The following is a 17913-nucleotide window of genomic DNA, read 5'->3' on the forward strand; positions in this document are numbered from 1 at the left end:
ATCTGTTTGATGCAATACCCTCCTCTCCTAAAGCATTTGACAAAATCACCAGTATGCCAAATAATGACACACTGACTGCACAACTTAAATATGCATCATGAATTCAGCCTGGAATATGTAGCTATAGGAACTAACAGGAACAATGATTATGTAGCTGGACAAGCCTCTTTACACACAGTGCCACTTAATACTCCTCAATCCAAAGTTGCACAATCTTTGAAATGTGTGCAAAACTTGAGTTTCTATGAAACCTGTTATTGTACTAATATTCAAGATTGTGCAGCCTTCGGCAGACAAAAGTTAAGTAGTTGGGGGTGTAAGGGGACATACTTCCTATGCGGTCTGCAGTGGGCATCCTTTCTTGCATAAACAAAAGTGGTATTGCTTAATTTTGCATGTGTCCATGAGACAGCTCATTCATGTATTGTAGTCTCAGATTATATAGCCTGTTCAGATATACTAGCATTTGCTGTGTTCACCACAATGCCTTTCATTATTCAGACAGTAGCATTCTGTGATTGAGGGGATATTGAAGTGGGACTTTTTAATGAACCCCACTTGCGTGTTTATGTAGGTGCTAATTCTAAAAACAGTAGTAACAGCACTGTATGGGTGACAAGACAGTGACATGCTGTACTTTGTATGCCATTTGTCTGTTTACATGGGTTCACGCACACATACACACAGACACACACACACGTGCATATATAAAAGTATAAAATTCTAACTAACAAAGCTTCTTCCTAAGAACACCATAGGCTTACTGCAAAATAATTCAAAGATTCACAATAAACTATATGAAGCGAAAATTCTTTCCTTAAAACTCTTTTAATTGGGTAGAAAAAACTAAAATCCACGTTGCAATACTGTTACTATGACATGGAGTTTAGTTCTTCTACCTGATTTAAAGAGTTGTAAGCTGTGTTACTATGATATGGACTTTAGTTTTTCTACTCGATTAAAGAGTTTTAAGCAAATAATTTTTTCTTCATTTTATTATTGTAAATATATGAAATTAAGTTATTTAATAAAAATACTGTTGTAGAAAATGTGCCATTTTATTAGGACAGCCACCTTTTATACTGTTCCAACAGTCCTAGAGCAACATTTTTTAGAAGGGTCTCTGCATTCAAACTCACCATATGGTGGCCTTTCCCTCTTACCGAACATAACCAACTCCTGAGTCATTAAAAGACAGCAATTCCAAATTATCAGAACTTCCAACACAAAAATACTGTTGACAAAATGAGGGTTTCCATTGATAGAGTTGTTGCCTGAGAGGAAGGGGTTCTCTGGTTCGATTCTTGGCTGGGGTGCCTTCAGAGCAGAGTCTTCATGTCCTCCCTGTGTTTGCATGAGTTTCCTCCAGGTACTTTGGTTTCCTCCCACATTCCAAAAACATGCAGTAGGTGGACTGGACATTCCAAATTGGCCATAGGTGTGAGTGCACATGTATGTGTGGTATGGAAGAACAACAATGGCAGAGCTAGCCACCCAACTGTGTGAACACTGGCTATAGGTGATGGTTATTGTTGATGTGATACCCCACCCCTTGTACAAAAATGGTAAAACATAGTTGATGTCAATGCAGATATTTATATGAGTATGTGTGCATTTCTGCCTATGTGGGTTTGACGGTTGGTTTATATTTATAAAGTTGCCAATAAAACATTACTGGAATGTCTGTGTTTTCCATAGGATCACTGTGGTCTGTCTCCTGCTAGTTTACATCTGTAACTGAAATGTGCACTTGTACTAGATAGTTATTATACATATTGTATAACTAACTTGCATATGTACTGTGTACCAGCTACCTGATTCATTTGTTTGTGTCTTTTGGCTTTTCCCGGTTATAGGTCGCCACAGTGGAACTCCGGTCCGCTAATGATTGGCAGTTGATTTTTACATACCGGCTTGCCACGCCTGATGCACAACCTTCAACGAAGGTATGCCCATTCACGCATGTCTCCATGCAGAAGACGCTCTAGCTGAGAATTGAACTGGACAGCGTCTTACTGTGAGGCGACAACGCTACCGCAGCACCACCACCGTGGGTAGCTACCTGATTCGTATGCAGTAAATTACAAATTCTGTAGCAGTATCTTGCCTGTCTCTTTGAAGTTTAAGTTGGCCTTTTCATTGCATTTTTCAGCACACTATACTAGCCAGTGGGGAATGCATTTCTGAATCCTGGGTTATAAGTTTTAGAAATTAATGTGACCTGTTGAATTTTCATTGCAAACCTTACTCAACAACAAAAAAAATCCCTCTTCAGTTCCTTAAAAAGGTTGCTGCTTAGTAAGTCTTACCTTGTTAAAATGTTTGCAGTGTAGTGTGGGACTGACAGCAAGCTGAAGAAGTGTTTACATGAGCAGAAAAGCCAACTGCCAAGTAGGTTTTGTGTTGGCTAATATGTGTCACTGATCCCTTCTGAGAAGGGATGTGCTAGAAATTTGTGCCTGAGCATGTTATGGACAGCTCTACATGAGATACCTGCAGTTAATATACAAAACTAATTAAACCCCAAATGGACAGCTGACTGCCCTGTTTTTCTGTTCCCATCTCAAACTTCAAGGCTGAGTGTTGTGGCAACAGAGGGCATAAGCTTATTTTACAACATTAACACCATTTGCATAAGGACTGTGAGTAATGATGCACACCCATGCCCATGGTCAAATGAAATGAAAAGCTGGGAGTGTGGAAAGCTTTGACCATCTCTGTGCCTTAAAGGAAAGTTGTCTTAATCATAATCATCATTTCCCCAAACCAGAAGCATTGCCCTTAATTAAACTTTTGATGAAGAAAAAGACTTTTCTGAAGTGTTTTTAACTTTTTTTAATATGTGAATTTTCTGACGTGTTGTACCTGACTGTTTTTAATATCAGTATAGTATCCCCCAAGTCTTGATGTTGTAGCTACATTAGAATTTCAAGTGAAAGACTGTGTGTGTGTGTGTGTGTGTGTGTCTGTCTGTGTACATACCACTTCCTCAGAGTCTGTACAATTCTTGGAGTACCCCCTTCAGTTTGACATAATCTTTAAGTAAGGCAAAACACTAAAAAACAAACTTTCTTAAAGGCACCAAGTTTGATAGTCTTGAACAATATAGCCAACAGATATTTGAAAACAAAAATATTGAAGTAAAAATTGATTCAGTTTCACTTGCCAAGCAAAGAGCAACTTAATGCAACAGTCTTTGGCAGTCCTGGAATAAATTTCTGACTGCATCAAGTTTCCTTTTAAAATTTAGTGGCACATATCCCAATGTATATGAAAGAAACATCACAAAATCAGTGAACCAAGGACAGTTGATATATCAGTGTTAGTCAACCAACAAGATCACAACTTGGTATGGGTGGGTGACAGTGGGGTCACAACAGAGAATGAGTGTGATGTTGCTCTCCCAAGCAATAAAAATGAAGACTAAGAATTTGTGTTGCCTGTTGCTCAGAAATTATCCACAATAGAAAGTGGTGTGTCAGCAGCTGAAAATTCTAGACTAACTTTGGCTTTATAAAACACAGTCTATATTTTTATGAGAGTCAGTGCCTGTGGTTTTGAGGATGACATAATGGTTAAGGTGTTTACCTTAAAGACACAAGGTGGAGGGTTTGATTCTCACATGGGGTAACTGGCTAGGCTTCAAATGGCCCAAAAAGGGCAGTTAGCCTAGTACTAATCTATGAACCAACTATGAACCAACTGTCCATTTCCAAATGAGTCTGTTGGTGAGTCCTGATGTGGAAGGCAGAGTGCCCGCCCTCTAAAAATATACAGCATCTGTGAAAGTGTTTATTGCACTTTCAAAGTGGCAAAAACAGTACCATGCAAACACAGATACATAGTAACTGACCTTACTCATCCAATTAAACCTGGTGCCTGTGGCTGCTGTATTGATGTAGCCGCAACAAATTATGTCCATTCAAGAAGCCAACTTGTTCTGGTTTACTAACTCACAAAAGGTACTGATGAAGGAAGATGCAGAACATAAAAAACTATATTTGCATATAAAAATAGATACTATATTTAAACAAGGGAAGGATTGGGGTTGTTGTGTGTTCCAGGACAGTTTTGATTTTCTGCATTATGTAGAGGGTTGTTGGTCATCTGAAATAGGCATGTTCATATTTTACCAGAAGGTAAATGTGTGAATAGTCAAAACTTAAATCTAACTTCTTTATAGCACCAAAAACAGGAAGTTAAATTAGCAGCTAAGTTTCATGCTAAGAAATATAGCACCATAAATGAAAACATCAAGGCCATGAAAGATGAGTTCAACACAATGTTTCTGCTGCTAGTGTTTTCTACGTTGTTGTCAGTACTGTGTCTAGAAAACACTTCTATCACACCTGCACACTTGACAAGTGGAGGTTGATATGATGTGGGGCGTTTCTCTGGTCTGTCAGGGCTGGATCCATCTGTTGGCCTCTCACCAATAAACAGCAGCTGACGGCCTAGTGAGTCTTCCTCAGTTCGGAAAAGTTCATATTCCGTATGTGGCAATTTAATTCCTAGAGGAACGCATCCATTTGTTTTTGTTATATCCTGCTCGATACCTACTGTCCAAGAACCTGACTCTCCACACGTATCTGCACTTGAAGAGTTTAAAAGCAGGACTGTCGCATGGTCCATTGCAGTGACTTTAGCATGTGTTACTTTGAATATAAGCTCTGTGCCTCCTAGAACTCTGGAAGATGGAATGCCTCGACTGTAGCGTCCTGACGCATACACAGAGAATGTTGGCTGCTTGCACACGGCATCAGAGTAATGATAATAATAACCATCCCATGTGCGGTTACTGTCATGGAAAATGAAGTACCTGGTTAAAAAAAGGACAGCAGGACGCACTTCACACTGGCTGCTTACCCATTTGCCACTCAGACGCATGGGCAGTTCGGGCTTCAGAGGCAAAACTGGTGGATGGTGTTCATCAGAACGATAAATAATACCACATGATGGGCAGGGATGCACATGGTGCTGTGAAAGGAGAAAAGGTTAGTCAGATGTTGTACAATATGGAACATATTTTAAAATTCAGTAAAGGTTTAAACGTATATCGCAGTAACACTGGAATTAGTTTTTTAAGAACACATTTCATACTTGTATCTGAAGGGTACTCAATAGAAAAAAATACATGCTGATAGGACAGCAGAAGGCAATTACATTTGTTTTTCATTTGCAGATACATCAAATAATTACAAGTATGAAATCACAGCATAAAAAAATACCACTGTCAAGTCAATAGCTCAGATAGTTAACTTACAATAAAGTCAAAAATAAGTATTTTTGCACAGGAACAAATTCTTCTGTGCTCTTTAAAGTTGTTGTACCAGCACTTCCCTGCTATTCTGTAGAAACAAATCCAAGATTGTGCTACCTTGGGTGTAAGAAGTAAATTTCTTTACTCACAGAACTGCACAATCTCAAAAGCAAGCAATACAGCTACAATGTGCAGTTTGGATTCATCAAAACATGGGTGATTATTTAAGTCTTGACATTATGAGTCTCAATAAAACTATATGCTTCCATCTCAGTACCACTCTTAGACAAATTTTAAGGAAAAGTACAAAGGAAACATGTTCTTATCTCACCTTGTACTTTTCTCTGTACGGAATGATTCCTATAAGTAAAGATGGCGTCACTGGTTTGCCCCTTTTTTGCCGTTTCAGTGCTATTCTTTTCCTCAGTACAGACCATACTGGACTTGGATGATAGTTCATGAAACCTTCATTGGTAGTTTGTCTTCCTGGCTTTCACATTATATGGCTCATTACATGTAAGACTATTTTTGCCTGGAAAACATATATAGCAAGGTGTTTGCAGTTTTGTCATCTTTCCCTTTCACTGATACTAATAACGTGTTGAGTCTTTGGAGTTGCAGGCTTACTGTGAAGAAACAAGCCAGCCCTGTTGCCATGGTTGAGTGATCAGCTGAAATTGGACTTCTGCTCTGGCCATAAGTGGGGGGGGGGGGGGGGGGGGCTGAGAGGCAGGCAGGCTTTGATGGCCGACAGGTATCCTTTGATAGAAAAGTAAGCTAAGCTTGAATGAAATAGTTTGCAAAGACATTGTAGGACAGCAGGGACCTGTTCTAAGAATGTGTCCTGGCTCTGCTTGTGGAACTAGTAAGAACATTTTTTTTTCATTTAGCTACCTTAAGATTTTCTTGTACTGGGTCTCCTGACTTTCTGAAGGACTTGAACAACGTCCTCTGAGAATAGATACGTTTGAGGAATTAGAATCCTATGAAACACAGACTCAGGCTGACTACGGAAAAAGGTTTGTGTGGAGAAGCAATAATTTTTTTTATGTGATAAGGTTTGATTATAGAGGTTATTTTCCTGTAATTTCCTTTTGTTAGATGAAACAGCAGGAGAAACTAGTGTTGTCTTGGCCAGAATATTTTTTTTTCTTTTTTTAGAATAAGAAGATTCTGGAGTAGAATCCTTTCCCCATAAAGTCTGTTGGGATTTGTTCGATGGTTCTCTGATTCAGTAGGACCTGAATAATGGGAGTGAGTAGATAGAGGTGGTTGTGAGGAGGACGTGGCATGTCCTTGGATGGAGGAATATTTTCCCAGGACATGGCATAATCATCCCTGATGATGGACAGAACCCATTTGTCTGAGGTAATAGTTTTCCACTAGGACAGGAAGAGTGACAGTCTTTTGGAAAGGTGGGTAAGGGGGCTAATGGCAAGAGAGGGGGTGCTGTGAAGATAGTCACAGATTTTTATTTCCAAAAGGAGGCCTCCCAGACAGAAGTTCCCTATGAAGTTTGTCAGAATACCTTTTCCTAGGAGCTTTCCTTGTTTTTTGAGTTGTCCTATGATCCCTTCTGAGAAAGGATGTAGATTTAAATGGTTAGTTCATATGGTATATAGGAACTAAGGAGAGTAGAATCGACTTGCAGTATTTCATAGTTTTACTTTGGCCTAGGAGAGTTTTGAACAGACTGACAGCCTGAGGGCCAAACAACTGATCTTCGTCCAAGGATCCTCCAGGTAAACATCTTCTATCCTTCTGCCTTGCATGCCACTGGAATTCTGTCCCACCCCTTATCTGTACCACTAACAGTCTCTCTATTTTCAAAACCTTACTTCACTCACACCTAACCTCACAATGGGAATGCTCTTGCTCCCATCCTGCATAAATTCCTTAAATTTACTGCTTGCTACAGCTAACACATCTGCTAATAGCCTCTATTAGCCTTATAATTCCTGTAAGAATTAGCATACTCTGTAAGATCCTTACTTTGCTTGTGAAGAATTTTTCAAGCATTTGCTCTCTCAATTGCCAATTTTCTGCAACTGTTATTACCATGCAATTTTCTAACTCTCATGTAATAATTTTGTAAGTTTTCTTCATTTTGTAATTTTATAATTTTGTATTTTATAATGTTGTAATCTGTAATACTGTACTGTTTTGGGGCTTTTCTCCCCAGGACTCCATTGAAAATGGGCTCCTCATTGCCCAATGGACCATCTTGGCAAACAAACTGCAAATAAATAAATAAATAAATAACAGGAAGTCTAAGAGCAGAATCGGCCTGCAGTCTTTCACAGTTTTACTTTGGTCAAGGAGAGTTTTGAACAGGCTAACAGCCTGAGGGCAAACAACTGATCATCGTCAAAGGGGCAGTCTAAGAGTATTGACTTGAAATCTTCACTTAAAGGTTGGCTATGAAGCCATGCATATCTGTGAATAACAGACCTAGTAGCTGCTGCCCTACAAGAAGCCTCTCCAACATTGCAGCTACACTTGTATCTGGCTATTTGAGTGGCCTGGAAAAGTAAATTCTACATTAAATTGTGTTGATTCTGCTATTTGAGTGGTGTGGAAAAGTAAATTTTACATTAGCTGCTTTGATTCTGCAGTTTGAGGTTCAACCATAACCTTGTTCAAGGACTAAAGTACAGAAATCAAATATTTAGTAATTTGAGTCTTCTAGTTAATTGCCCTAAAAGCTAAGGTAGAAGAGGTGTAAGTTAATTGCCCTAAAAGCTAAGGTAGAAGAGGTGCTAGTTAATTGCCCTAAAAACTAAGGTAGAAGAGGTGTAAGTTGATTGCCCTAAAAGCTAAGGTAGAAGAGGTGTAAGTTAATGGCCCTAAAAGCTAAGGTAGAAGAGGTGTAAGTTAATTGCCCTAAAAGCTAAGGTAGAAGAGGTGTATACCTTCTTTCTCCATGTATCCATAGTCCTGCTACTTTTGTCTGTAAGAAAAACACTAGCTCACGATAGGAGCTTAGAGGCCTTGTCTGAAGAAACAGACACTACAGAAGGGTCGGCCACAGGATTCTAGTGGAAGTATGTTAGATAATCAGGCACCTTATAAAACCTGTTTAGTCTTTTAGGAGATTGTGAGTCAGGTGCTGAAGAGCTGGACAGGAAGGAATCTTGGGACGCCTTAAGTACAGGAGGTACTGGGGATGGAGCAGGAGTGTCCATTTCTAACAGGCTGTAGTACCTCTTCTATATGTCAGAAATCTGAGTGGATTGCCATTCAAAATTTTTCATCATGTTCTGGATAGTTTCTCCAAAGAAAGCTTCTTCAATAGGGGAATCTGGAGACAGGAAATCCTCTTCATTCAAAGTAATTTGTCCAGGAGAGTGCAATTGAGAGGAGCAACCTGAAGAGTGGTCTGAATCATAACTCTGTTGTTCGTCATCTTAAGAAGATGCCATAGTTGGTTTGTGAGGTGTATCCTGTCACTGTGGAAATCCAAGGGAGTGAGGTTTCGGAGCTATTATAGCTTTAAAGAAGCCCTGGAAGAAATTTATCCACTCCTTTTCCTTAGCTGCTGAAGGAGAGGTTACATGTCTAGCCTTTTGTTTTTCCTTTCTTGGTATAATGTCCACCTAGATTAGACTCAGAGGTTCAAAACCCTACCTTACCTCTATTAAAATACATGAGATACCTTCCCTAACAAATATTTGAGGGGTGCTGTGAGAACCCTTGGGAATCATGGGTTGTGGTCCACTGGATGTATCAACAGTCTGCAAAGCCTCAGGAGCCATACCAGTCTTCAATGATCTCAGTAGTAGACAACTGAGAGCTAACCTGATGTACCATGGGTTCTGCAAGCTCAGCAGGTACATCAGAGTCTGAAAAATTAGACTGCATATCTGTTCTGGGTCTTTTAAGCTTCTTCTTTGGTGGAAGATGGACATCTAGGGATGAGGATTCTGCCATCTTGGACTGGGCCAAGCATATAAGATGCTGACTTTTCGTTACGGTGCTGAGAGAGGAAAGCCTCAACTTAAAGGTTTAGGGAATAAACAATTGACAAATGGAACAGACTTGTGATTGTGTTCCAGGCCTAGGCAGAAAAAGCAATTAGTGCGAGTCCTTGTATGGAACAGGCCTACCGCACTTGCACTTACCCCTCCTTGCTAACATCTGTCAAATTTGGACAAAAATATCATAAGTAAAAAAGGCAAAGGCAGATTCCCTAATGGGGCACTTATCTGAGAAATGACTGAGTGAAGCAATGTTACCAATAACCAAATAGCGATCATTCTGAAGGTTGCACGACCTGCATTTGGGCTGGTAGCAAGATAGTTTTAGGTACGTGCTGATACTTCCATCATTATACTCCTACAATTATGACCTGAAGTCCTGTGCCATACGACTTTGGGAAGGTAAAGCTTCTGTATCCCAGCCGGATGTCAGCAGTGACAACCCATATGTCAGGAATACTGCAACAGTGATTTCAGTCGGGGCAAAGTTATATACCTGAATCACTGTGTTTAACATATATGTCACTTGGAATCAATGCAGTGTGACAAGGACTGATTTTAAAACAGAAGTTTACAATGCTAAACTGAGAGACAGCTCATAATAACTAACATGAAAAATGCATCTTCTCTATATATGTTTGAAAAAAAAAACAACTATGTATTAATCTTTCATTACAAGGAAATTTCAAAGCATGTTTTTTTTCCCTTTTAAATAAAGAGTTCCTCTAGAAGTAAGGTCTTATTTTCATACAGTCTGGGAAGGATCTCATGGCTGTTAGCTCAAACCATTTCTGTCTGATGACATTTAGTCCTTAACCCTAACCAGCAGAGTGTTCATGTTGGATTTCTAGAATTGGTTTCCTTGGGCATTTGTCATTTTTTACTACAGCTACTAGTACTGTTTAGGAGTAGTTATGTTACCATGATGTCACAGTTAACTTATGTGCACAGTAATTTCATTACTGGTATGTGTGAACCAATATAAACTCTGTGGTGCACAGTGCAATACACTGTTCAATATTGTGCATATAGAGTAGATATAAAAAGTGTACACACCCCTGTTAAAATGCCAGTTTTTTGTGATATAAAAAAATTAGACCACAATAAATAATTTCAAAACTTTTCCCATCTTTAATGTGACCTATAATGTGTACAATTCAATTGAAAAACAAATCTGTTAGTACTGGTCAGGGAGGCTGCCAAGAGACCTATAGCAACACTGAAGGAGCTGCAGGAATTTCTGGCAAGTACTGGTTGTGTACTACATGTAACAACAATCTACCATATTCTCCATATGTCTGGACGATAGTGTAGGGTTGCAAGCCGGAAGCCTTTTCTTACACAGAAAAACATCCAGGCCCAGCTAAAATTTGCAAAACAATACATTGTTTCCCAAAAGCATGTGGGAAAATGTGTTATGGTCTGATGAGAACAAGGTTGAACTTTTTGGCCACAATTCCAAAAGGTACATTTGGCGCAAAAACAACACTTCACATCACCAAAAGAACACCACCCCCACAGTGAAGCATAATGGTGGCAGTATCATGCTTTGGGGTTGCTTTTCTTCAGCTGGAACTGGGGCTTTAGTCAAGGTGGAGGGAATTATGAACAGTTCCAAATACCAGTCACTTTTGGCCAAAAACCTTCAGGTGTCTGCTAGAAAGATGAAGATGAAGAGGAATTTCACCTTTCAACACGACAATGACCCAAAGCATACATCCAAATCAACAAAAGAATGGCTTCAGCAGAAGAAAATTAAAGTTTTGGAATGACCCAGGCAGAGTCCACACCTAAATCCAATCGGAAATCTGTGGGGTGACCTGAAGATGGCTGTGCACAAGAGATGCCCTCACAGTCTGACAGACTTGGAGCGCTTTTGTAAGGAAGAGTGAGCAAATATTATCAAGTCAAGACGTGCCATGCTGATAGACTCCTACCCAAGAAGACTGAATGCTGTAATTAAATCCAAAGGTGCTTCAACAAAGTATTAGTTTAAGAATGTGCACACACAACAAAGTATTAGTTTAATAGTGTGCACACTTATGCAACAAGCGTATTGTATGTTTTTTGTTTTTTATATTTTTCTTCTAACAGATTTGATAGTTTTTCAATTGAATTGTACAGGTTATAGGTCACATTAAAGGTGGGAAAAGTTTTGAAATGATTTATTGTGGTCTAATTTTTTTATATCACAAAAACCTGTCATTTTATCAGGGGTGTGTACACTTTTTATGTCCACTGTATATGACTATACTACTAAAACTAATACATATTAACAGATATCTGCTGTATGAATATTCGGGTATGACCTTACTGTATTATGTTCCCCAGATTCACCACTGGGTATGGACCGATGAAGACACAGTGCAGAAGGGTGAGACTGGGAGACAACACTGCTACTCAGTGAGGAGGGCCTGAGACAGTACTCAGAGGCCTAACCTCCTCTGTGCTGGCATTATTCGGAAAAGCATTGTGAGCTGTTAGGCATGAGCATCTGTTTAGATGAGTCCACAATCCTCCTAAAGTTGTGATTAAACATTCACCTACTTTGGCCAGTTTTCATGGCTCTTAGCTTTACTGGAGCTTCATGAATGAACAGCCTCATGCCAGCATGTAATTTCCATGCCTTCTCTGAAGAGGGATGACCAGGCATAGCCTCATCAGTCCTCTCTTCCCCCTCCAGGTCTTACAGATTTTTGGGACACTAAATGAAACCAGCCTGTCTGGGTCATAGTAAAGAAATAATCCCTCTTCTCCAACAGTACTGGCCCATTCTGCAAACCTTTTGGATTATGACACAGACTTTACAACTCAACAAGGACTAGCAGACATTGGTGCTCTGAGTTATTAATTCCCAAAGTTCTGAAACGCTGCATGCTAATGAGGTCCACTAACGAAATATGGTGCTGAAGAGCAAAATGGTATGTCATATAAGTCTCTAGTATTATGACACACTCAAATATATGGGACTGCCTCTGCATAGAGAAATAATCTAGATGCCTGACACAGAAGCATGTCCACTTACTGTACGTCACCTCAGTTACTCTGTATCACTTTTTAGGTTTGTATACAATATGTATATGACTACAGTGCTCCTTCCATCTGTTTATTGAAGACTTGGAAGTTACAACCTATATACTATATATTATTACTTACAATTTGTAAGGTTTCCATTGGAAACTACTCTATGTAGAGTGCAATACTTCCACTGTAATGCTTGTTGTGGTCAACTTTTGTGGACACATGCATATTTTTCTACAAATGTACGCTGTCCATAGGTATGTTATATTCTTACTCAGAAAGTTGTGTGCTGTCCACAACTGCTTGAGAGTGTGTGTATGTGTCTCTTTCTCTCTCTCTGTATCGCATAATATAAGCAAAACTAACATGCACTCCTGTAGTGCAATATCAATAGATCCGTACAGTTGATATTACAATTCACAAGCATATTATACCCAAACTGTTTGTTACATTGCCCCTTTAATTATTCCCAAAACGTGAATCTCACTATAGTCATGTGAAGGAAAGTACAGTTGTGTATACTTACCATAAATGTAGATGTTCAAGTGTATTCACTGTTGCGGTCATCACACTTGGGTTATCCTGCCAGGGGTAACCCTTGGTTGGACCGAATACCAGAGGCTTAGTATTTCTGCGTCAGTTGCTGTCACTCCAGGACTGACATCAGGTCATCAGTGGTATAAAATCAGGCAGCCGATGCCATTACATCAGTTTTTCCTGCCTCAACTGTCAGGAGCCCCCAAATAAGGAGCTAGGTTATGGTGGAAGAACACCACCAGCAGAAAGTAAATACCAAAAATTCCCTGTAAGGAGAGTGGAAGAGAGAGAGAGTGAGACAAGGGGGATGGAGGGTGGGAAAGCAGGACTGCAACAGTGAATACACTCAAACATCTACATTTATGGTAAGTGTACACAACTGTACTATGTTCTTTGTGTTTCACTGTTGCAGTCATCACACTTGGGTTGATTTCTAAAGCTGAAGAAAAGGGAGGAGGCAGTCAAGAAGACTGGGGGCTGGCTAGGATGCCCTGCATGATTGCAGTGGCAAAGCCTGCCCTGGATTTGGAGAAGATAGGCAGATGGTAATGCTTAATGAAGGTATGAACATAAGTCCATGTTGCAGTCTCCAGGATATCCCTGCTGGGGACCCCTCTGAGAAAAGCTGCAGAGGTGGAGGTTGCCCTGGTGGAATGTGTCCTGACCCCCTTTGGGGACGATTTCCCATGCTGTTTGTAGCAAAAATGGATGCAGTGTGCTATCCATGTGGATATTGTCTGTTTGGATATGGTCTTGCCCTCTGCCCTTGCTGTGAAGCTGACTAGCAATTGGTCAGTTGTTCTAAAAATGTAGTCTTATCCAGATAGAATCTGAGCTGTCTGTGCACATCTAGAGAGTGCAGAATCCTTTCCCTTTTGTTTTGTGGATTAGGGAAAAGGTGGGCAAATGAATGGATTGGTTTAGAGCCACACTGGACACCACTTTAGGCATGAAGGATGGGTTAGTCCTGAGGGAGACCCTGTCAGCATGGAAAATGATGAAGGGGATCTACAGCCATGAGTGCTTGTAGCTCTGAAACTCTTCTAGCTGAAGTGATGGCCAGAAACAAGCCTGCTTTCCACGAGAGGAATTTTAACTCTGCTGAAGCTGCAGGTTCAAAGGGGGGTAGGGTGAGCTTCTCCAACACAAAATGAAGGTCCCAAGCTGGGGTAGGAGCTCTCCTGGGTGGCCTTAAGTTGTTAGCCCCTCTTACGATCTGTTTGATGAGAGGGTGTGAGAAAAGAGGTGGTTCTGTGCTGTAATGAGTAAAGATGGCAGAGACATGAATTTTAATAGAAGAGAAGGATAGACCCCTGTGTAATAGGTCTGCCAGGTAATCCAGGATGAGAGGTAGGGAGGGCTGTGTTGTTTCAGCTCCTTTAGCCTGGATCCAGGTGCAAAACCTTTTCCACTTGTCAGCATAGGATTTTCTAGTGGTGGGGCATCTGGCCTCATGTATAACATCTAGGACTTGTTTACTTAGGCTGGCAGCTTGAGGAGAGGTCAGGGAATAAGCCAGGCTGACAGGTTGAGGGTCTGCAATTGGGGATGCATGAATTCTCCATCCTTCTGGGTCAGGAGTGCTGGGATCTGAGGTAGGTGCCATGGTGGCTAGGGTGACAGGCTGCGCAGCAGTGGGTACCAGTGCTGGCATGGAAAAGTCTGGAGCAATCAGGATTGCCCTGGGTTTTTCCTCCCTTATTTTGAGCAGTACCCTTGAAATGAGTGGTAGAGGGGGAAATGCATAGACTGAGAGGTTTAAACATTGGAAGGATAGACCATCCACTTTCCAGGCCTTTCTGTGAGGTTCCCTACTGCAGAATTTGCTGAGCTGATTGGAGTGGGAGGCAAAGAGGTCCACCCTCGGGGTGCCCCATTTCTGGGTTACAAGGGTGAAGGTTCTGTGGTCTAGCTGCCACTCGTGTGGGTCTAGCAGGTTTCTGCTTATGGTGTCTGCCAGAGAGTTTAGGGAGCCTGGCAGGAATTGTGCTAGCAGGTGAATCTGCATGGCTAAGGCCGTGTGCCAAAGGGTCATGGCAAGCCTGCAGAGAAGATAAGAGTGAGTCACTCCCTGCTTGTTGATACACCACATCACTGTGGTGTTGTCTGTTTTGATCAGTAGAAGCTCCAGGAAGAGTAGGGGTCTGAAAGCTGTCAGGGCATGCTGAACAACTAGCAGCTCTTTTTGATTGATGTGCAGATATATTTGATGTGGGCTCTAATGGCCCTGAATGCACCTGCCATCCAGGTGTGCACCCCAGGCATAGTCTGATGCAACTGTGGTGAGGGTGTGGGGTTGTGAGAAGGGAAGTCTCTTGTTTTGGTTGCATGCTGCTGCCCACCAAAGAAAATCTTTCCTTAGACAGGGTATCATTGGTATGATAGTTTCCAGGTCTTGAGAGTGTTGACACCAAAGGCTTTTTAGGTATCATTGTAGTTTCCTCATATGCAGTCTGGCATATGGAATGAGTAGAATGCAGGAGGCCATGAACCCTAGAACTTGCAGGCTTTTCCTTGCGGATAACTGGGTTCTGGTGGTTAGTTGAGAGAAGCAGCCTGTCAGGTAGGCTTGTTTTTCCTGGAGTAAGGAATGCCACCTGGGATGCAAAGTTCAGGCCTGCTCCTAGGAATACAATGTTTTTATGTGAGGACTAGTTTTGACTTCTTTTCATTGACCATATACCCCAGGAAGGTCAGTAGGTCCTTTACAAAGGTCAGGTGCTGTAACAGCTTTTACTGACTGTCTGCCTGAATCAGGCAATCATCTAAGTAAGGGTAAATTTGAATATTTCTTTGTCTGCAAAAAGCAATGGCTGAAGCCAGGCATTTTGTGAAAACTCTGGGAGCAGTGGATAAGCCAAAGGGAAGCGCAGAGAACTGAAAGTGCAAAGATCCTGCCCTGAACCATAGATATTTCCTGCAATTTTCCCTGATTGGGATGTGTAGGTAGGCCTCTTTTAGGTCTAGGGTGGCTAACCAAGCATCCTTGGAAAGCATAGGAAGAAGCTGCTGGAGGGTGAGCATTTTGAATTTTGGTATCACCAGAAAGGTGTTTAGAATGGATAGATCTAGGATTGGATGCCAGGTGCCCTCTTTTCTGGGTACCAGGAAAAGTCTGGAATAGAAAGCTTGGCCTATCTGGTCTGCAGGAACATGCTGGAATTGCCCTCATGGAGAGCAGGGAATGCACTTGCTTTTTGGCCTCTGTCCACTGGTTTGGAGGAAGATCTGTGAACCCTTTTGGAGTTGGTAGAATGTGGAAATAAAATATGTATCCCTGGGACACTATGTTGAGGATCCATCAGTCGTTGGTAATAGAGGCCCAGTTGTTTTCATGGAAGGAGAGTTTTCCTCCTAGGGGCACAAGCAGGTGGGCAGAGGTAAGGGGTGGAGGTGTGGAGTCACTGTGAGTTCTTACCATAAGGGGGTGGCTTAGCACTCCCTGTTTTTGAAGAGGAGGAACTCCATTGCTTAGATCTCTGCATTCCCTGAGACTGCTGTCTGGGGGTTCTGTTTCCCCTGGGTCTGGACTGAGCTGGCCTGAAGGGGGCCAGAAAGGACCAGTGCTTGGAGGGGCAATGCCTACTGAACCTTGGATGCTGGACCTGTAAAAGTCTTTAACTGTCTGCATAGATTTAGCTTTTTCCTTCCATCTTTTTTAAGACCTCTTCTACCTTGGTGCCAAACAAATTGTCTTTGTTCAATGGAGCGTCCAATAATTTTGATTTGACATGGTCTGGCAAGGTCTGTTCCTTAAGCCAAGCATGCCTTCTAAGGATAGAGAACCAGTGACTGCTGCCCTGCAAGATGCTTCTAGGATGTCAAAACCACATTGCAAGTTGTGCTTATTAACTTGGCTTGCAGAATGCATAAGCTCTTGTAATTCTTCATTTTCTGCACAAGCAGGAAAGGAAGATATTTTTTATTTGAGGAGTTCCATGGTATGCTGTTGACATTTCAGCATGTGGAACTGATAATTTAGTGCTCTAATAGCAAGAGCTGCAGAGGTGTATACTTTTTTACCCAATCTGTCTAAAGCTCGGGAATCCCTGTCTGAGGGGGTAGGATTCTTAGCTGAAGTTGCTTTAATTCCTTTAGGTCCTTGGGACATGACCTCTGGGTCAGCAGAAGGATTTCTGAAAAGGAATTTGTGAGAGTCAAGGACTCTGTAGTACCTGTCAGGTTTCCTGGGAGCAGGAGGAAGGGTGTCAGGAGTTAAACTGGATTCCATAAAAACATCATCCACAACATCCAGGACAGGAGGAATGGCTAAAGGTCTGTGCTGTGGTAAATCTAAGAATTCCTTGAATCTCTTTTTTGACTGAGGATAGTCCTGACATTCCCATTGGAAATGCTCCCTTATGGTATGTAGGGTTTCACCAAATGAAAAATCATTGGGTCGAGAGGCAGAAGGAATGGATTCCTCTGCACCAGAATCCTCATAAGCAGAGAGGGGTTGCATGTCTTCATATTCAGAAGCATCAGCGTCATTGGACTCCTGTTCAGATAAAACCACTGGGGACAAGTCTCTTTTTCTTTTGTAAGGGATAGCCTGGCTTCCCCTAATAAGCATAATAATGTCTTCTGCCATTTTAAGCATTTGAGATTGAGGCATGGAAGCAGGTGCCTGAGCTTGGGTCATTGGTAGGCATAGTTCGTACCCTGGGCCTTAGAAACTCAGTAGTTTTTAGAAAGAACTGAAGACGCAAAAGAAGTCATCAGTTTGTGTCGAGTATCGGTAGTGCGAAAAACTTTCTCGGACGCCGGTGCCTGCTCAGTGGCTCTGGACCCATCCATGGTAGAGACATCTGCAGGATCCTTAGTCAAAGAAGAGTCTCGTGGCATACCAAACTCTGAAAGGGTCTAGGTAGCGGCCTGCGAATCCACAGAAGTGGGCATCAGGGGCTTTGAAAGTGCCTCACTGAGGACCGGAGAACTGATGACTAGCTTAGTGGAAGCGTTGTTGGCAGTTTTGGACCTGTGCGGTCTGTCTCTGTCTTTATCCTTACATTTTTTGGAAAGTTGGTAGTTGGATGGCTTACCAAAGCCATATCGGAGATCAAGGACTGAGAGCAAAAATATCAAGCTGCAATAAGGGCCCGATGATGTATAGTTCTG

At 41.5% G+C, this 17913-nt stretch overlaps 1 protein-coding gene across 1 annotated transcript in view; it reads right to left on the bottom strand.

The window, feature by feature from the left end:
* Positions 1-1947: 1947 nt before the first annotated feature.
* APCDD1L (APC down-regulated 1 like) overlaps positions 1948-17913 on the bottom strand; it is a 166342-nt gene continuing 150376 nt past the window's right edge. Inside the window, exon 4 of the mRNA XM_044090074.1 lies at positions 1948-4977. Within this exon, the coding sequence (XP_043946009.1) occupies positions 4219-4977 (759 nt within the window). The 3' untranslated portion in view covers positions 1948-4218. The remainder of the gene's footprint in view (positions 4978-17913) is intronic.

Source organism: Protopterus annectens, chromosome 12.part0, assembly GCF_019279795.1.
Source record: "Protopterus annectens isolate FY-2018-M chromosome 12.part0, PAN1.0, whole genome shotgun sequence".
Taxonomy (NCBI): domain Eukaryota; kingdom Metazoa; phylum Chordata; order Ceratodontiformes; family Protopteridae; genus Protopterus; species Protopterus annectens.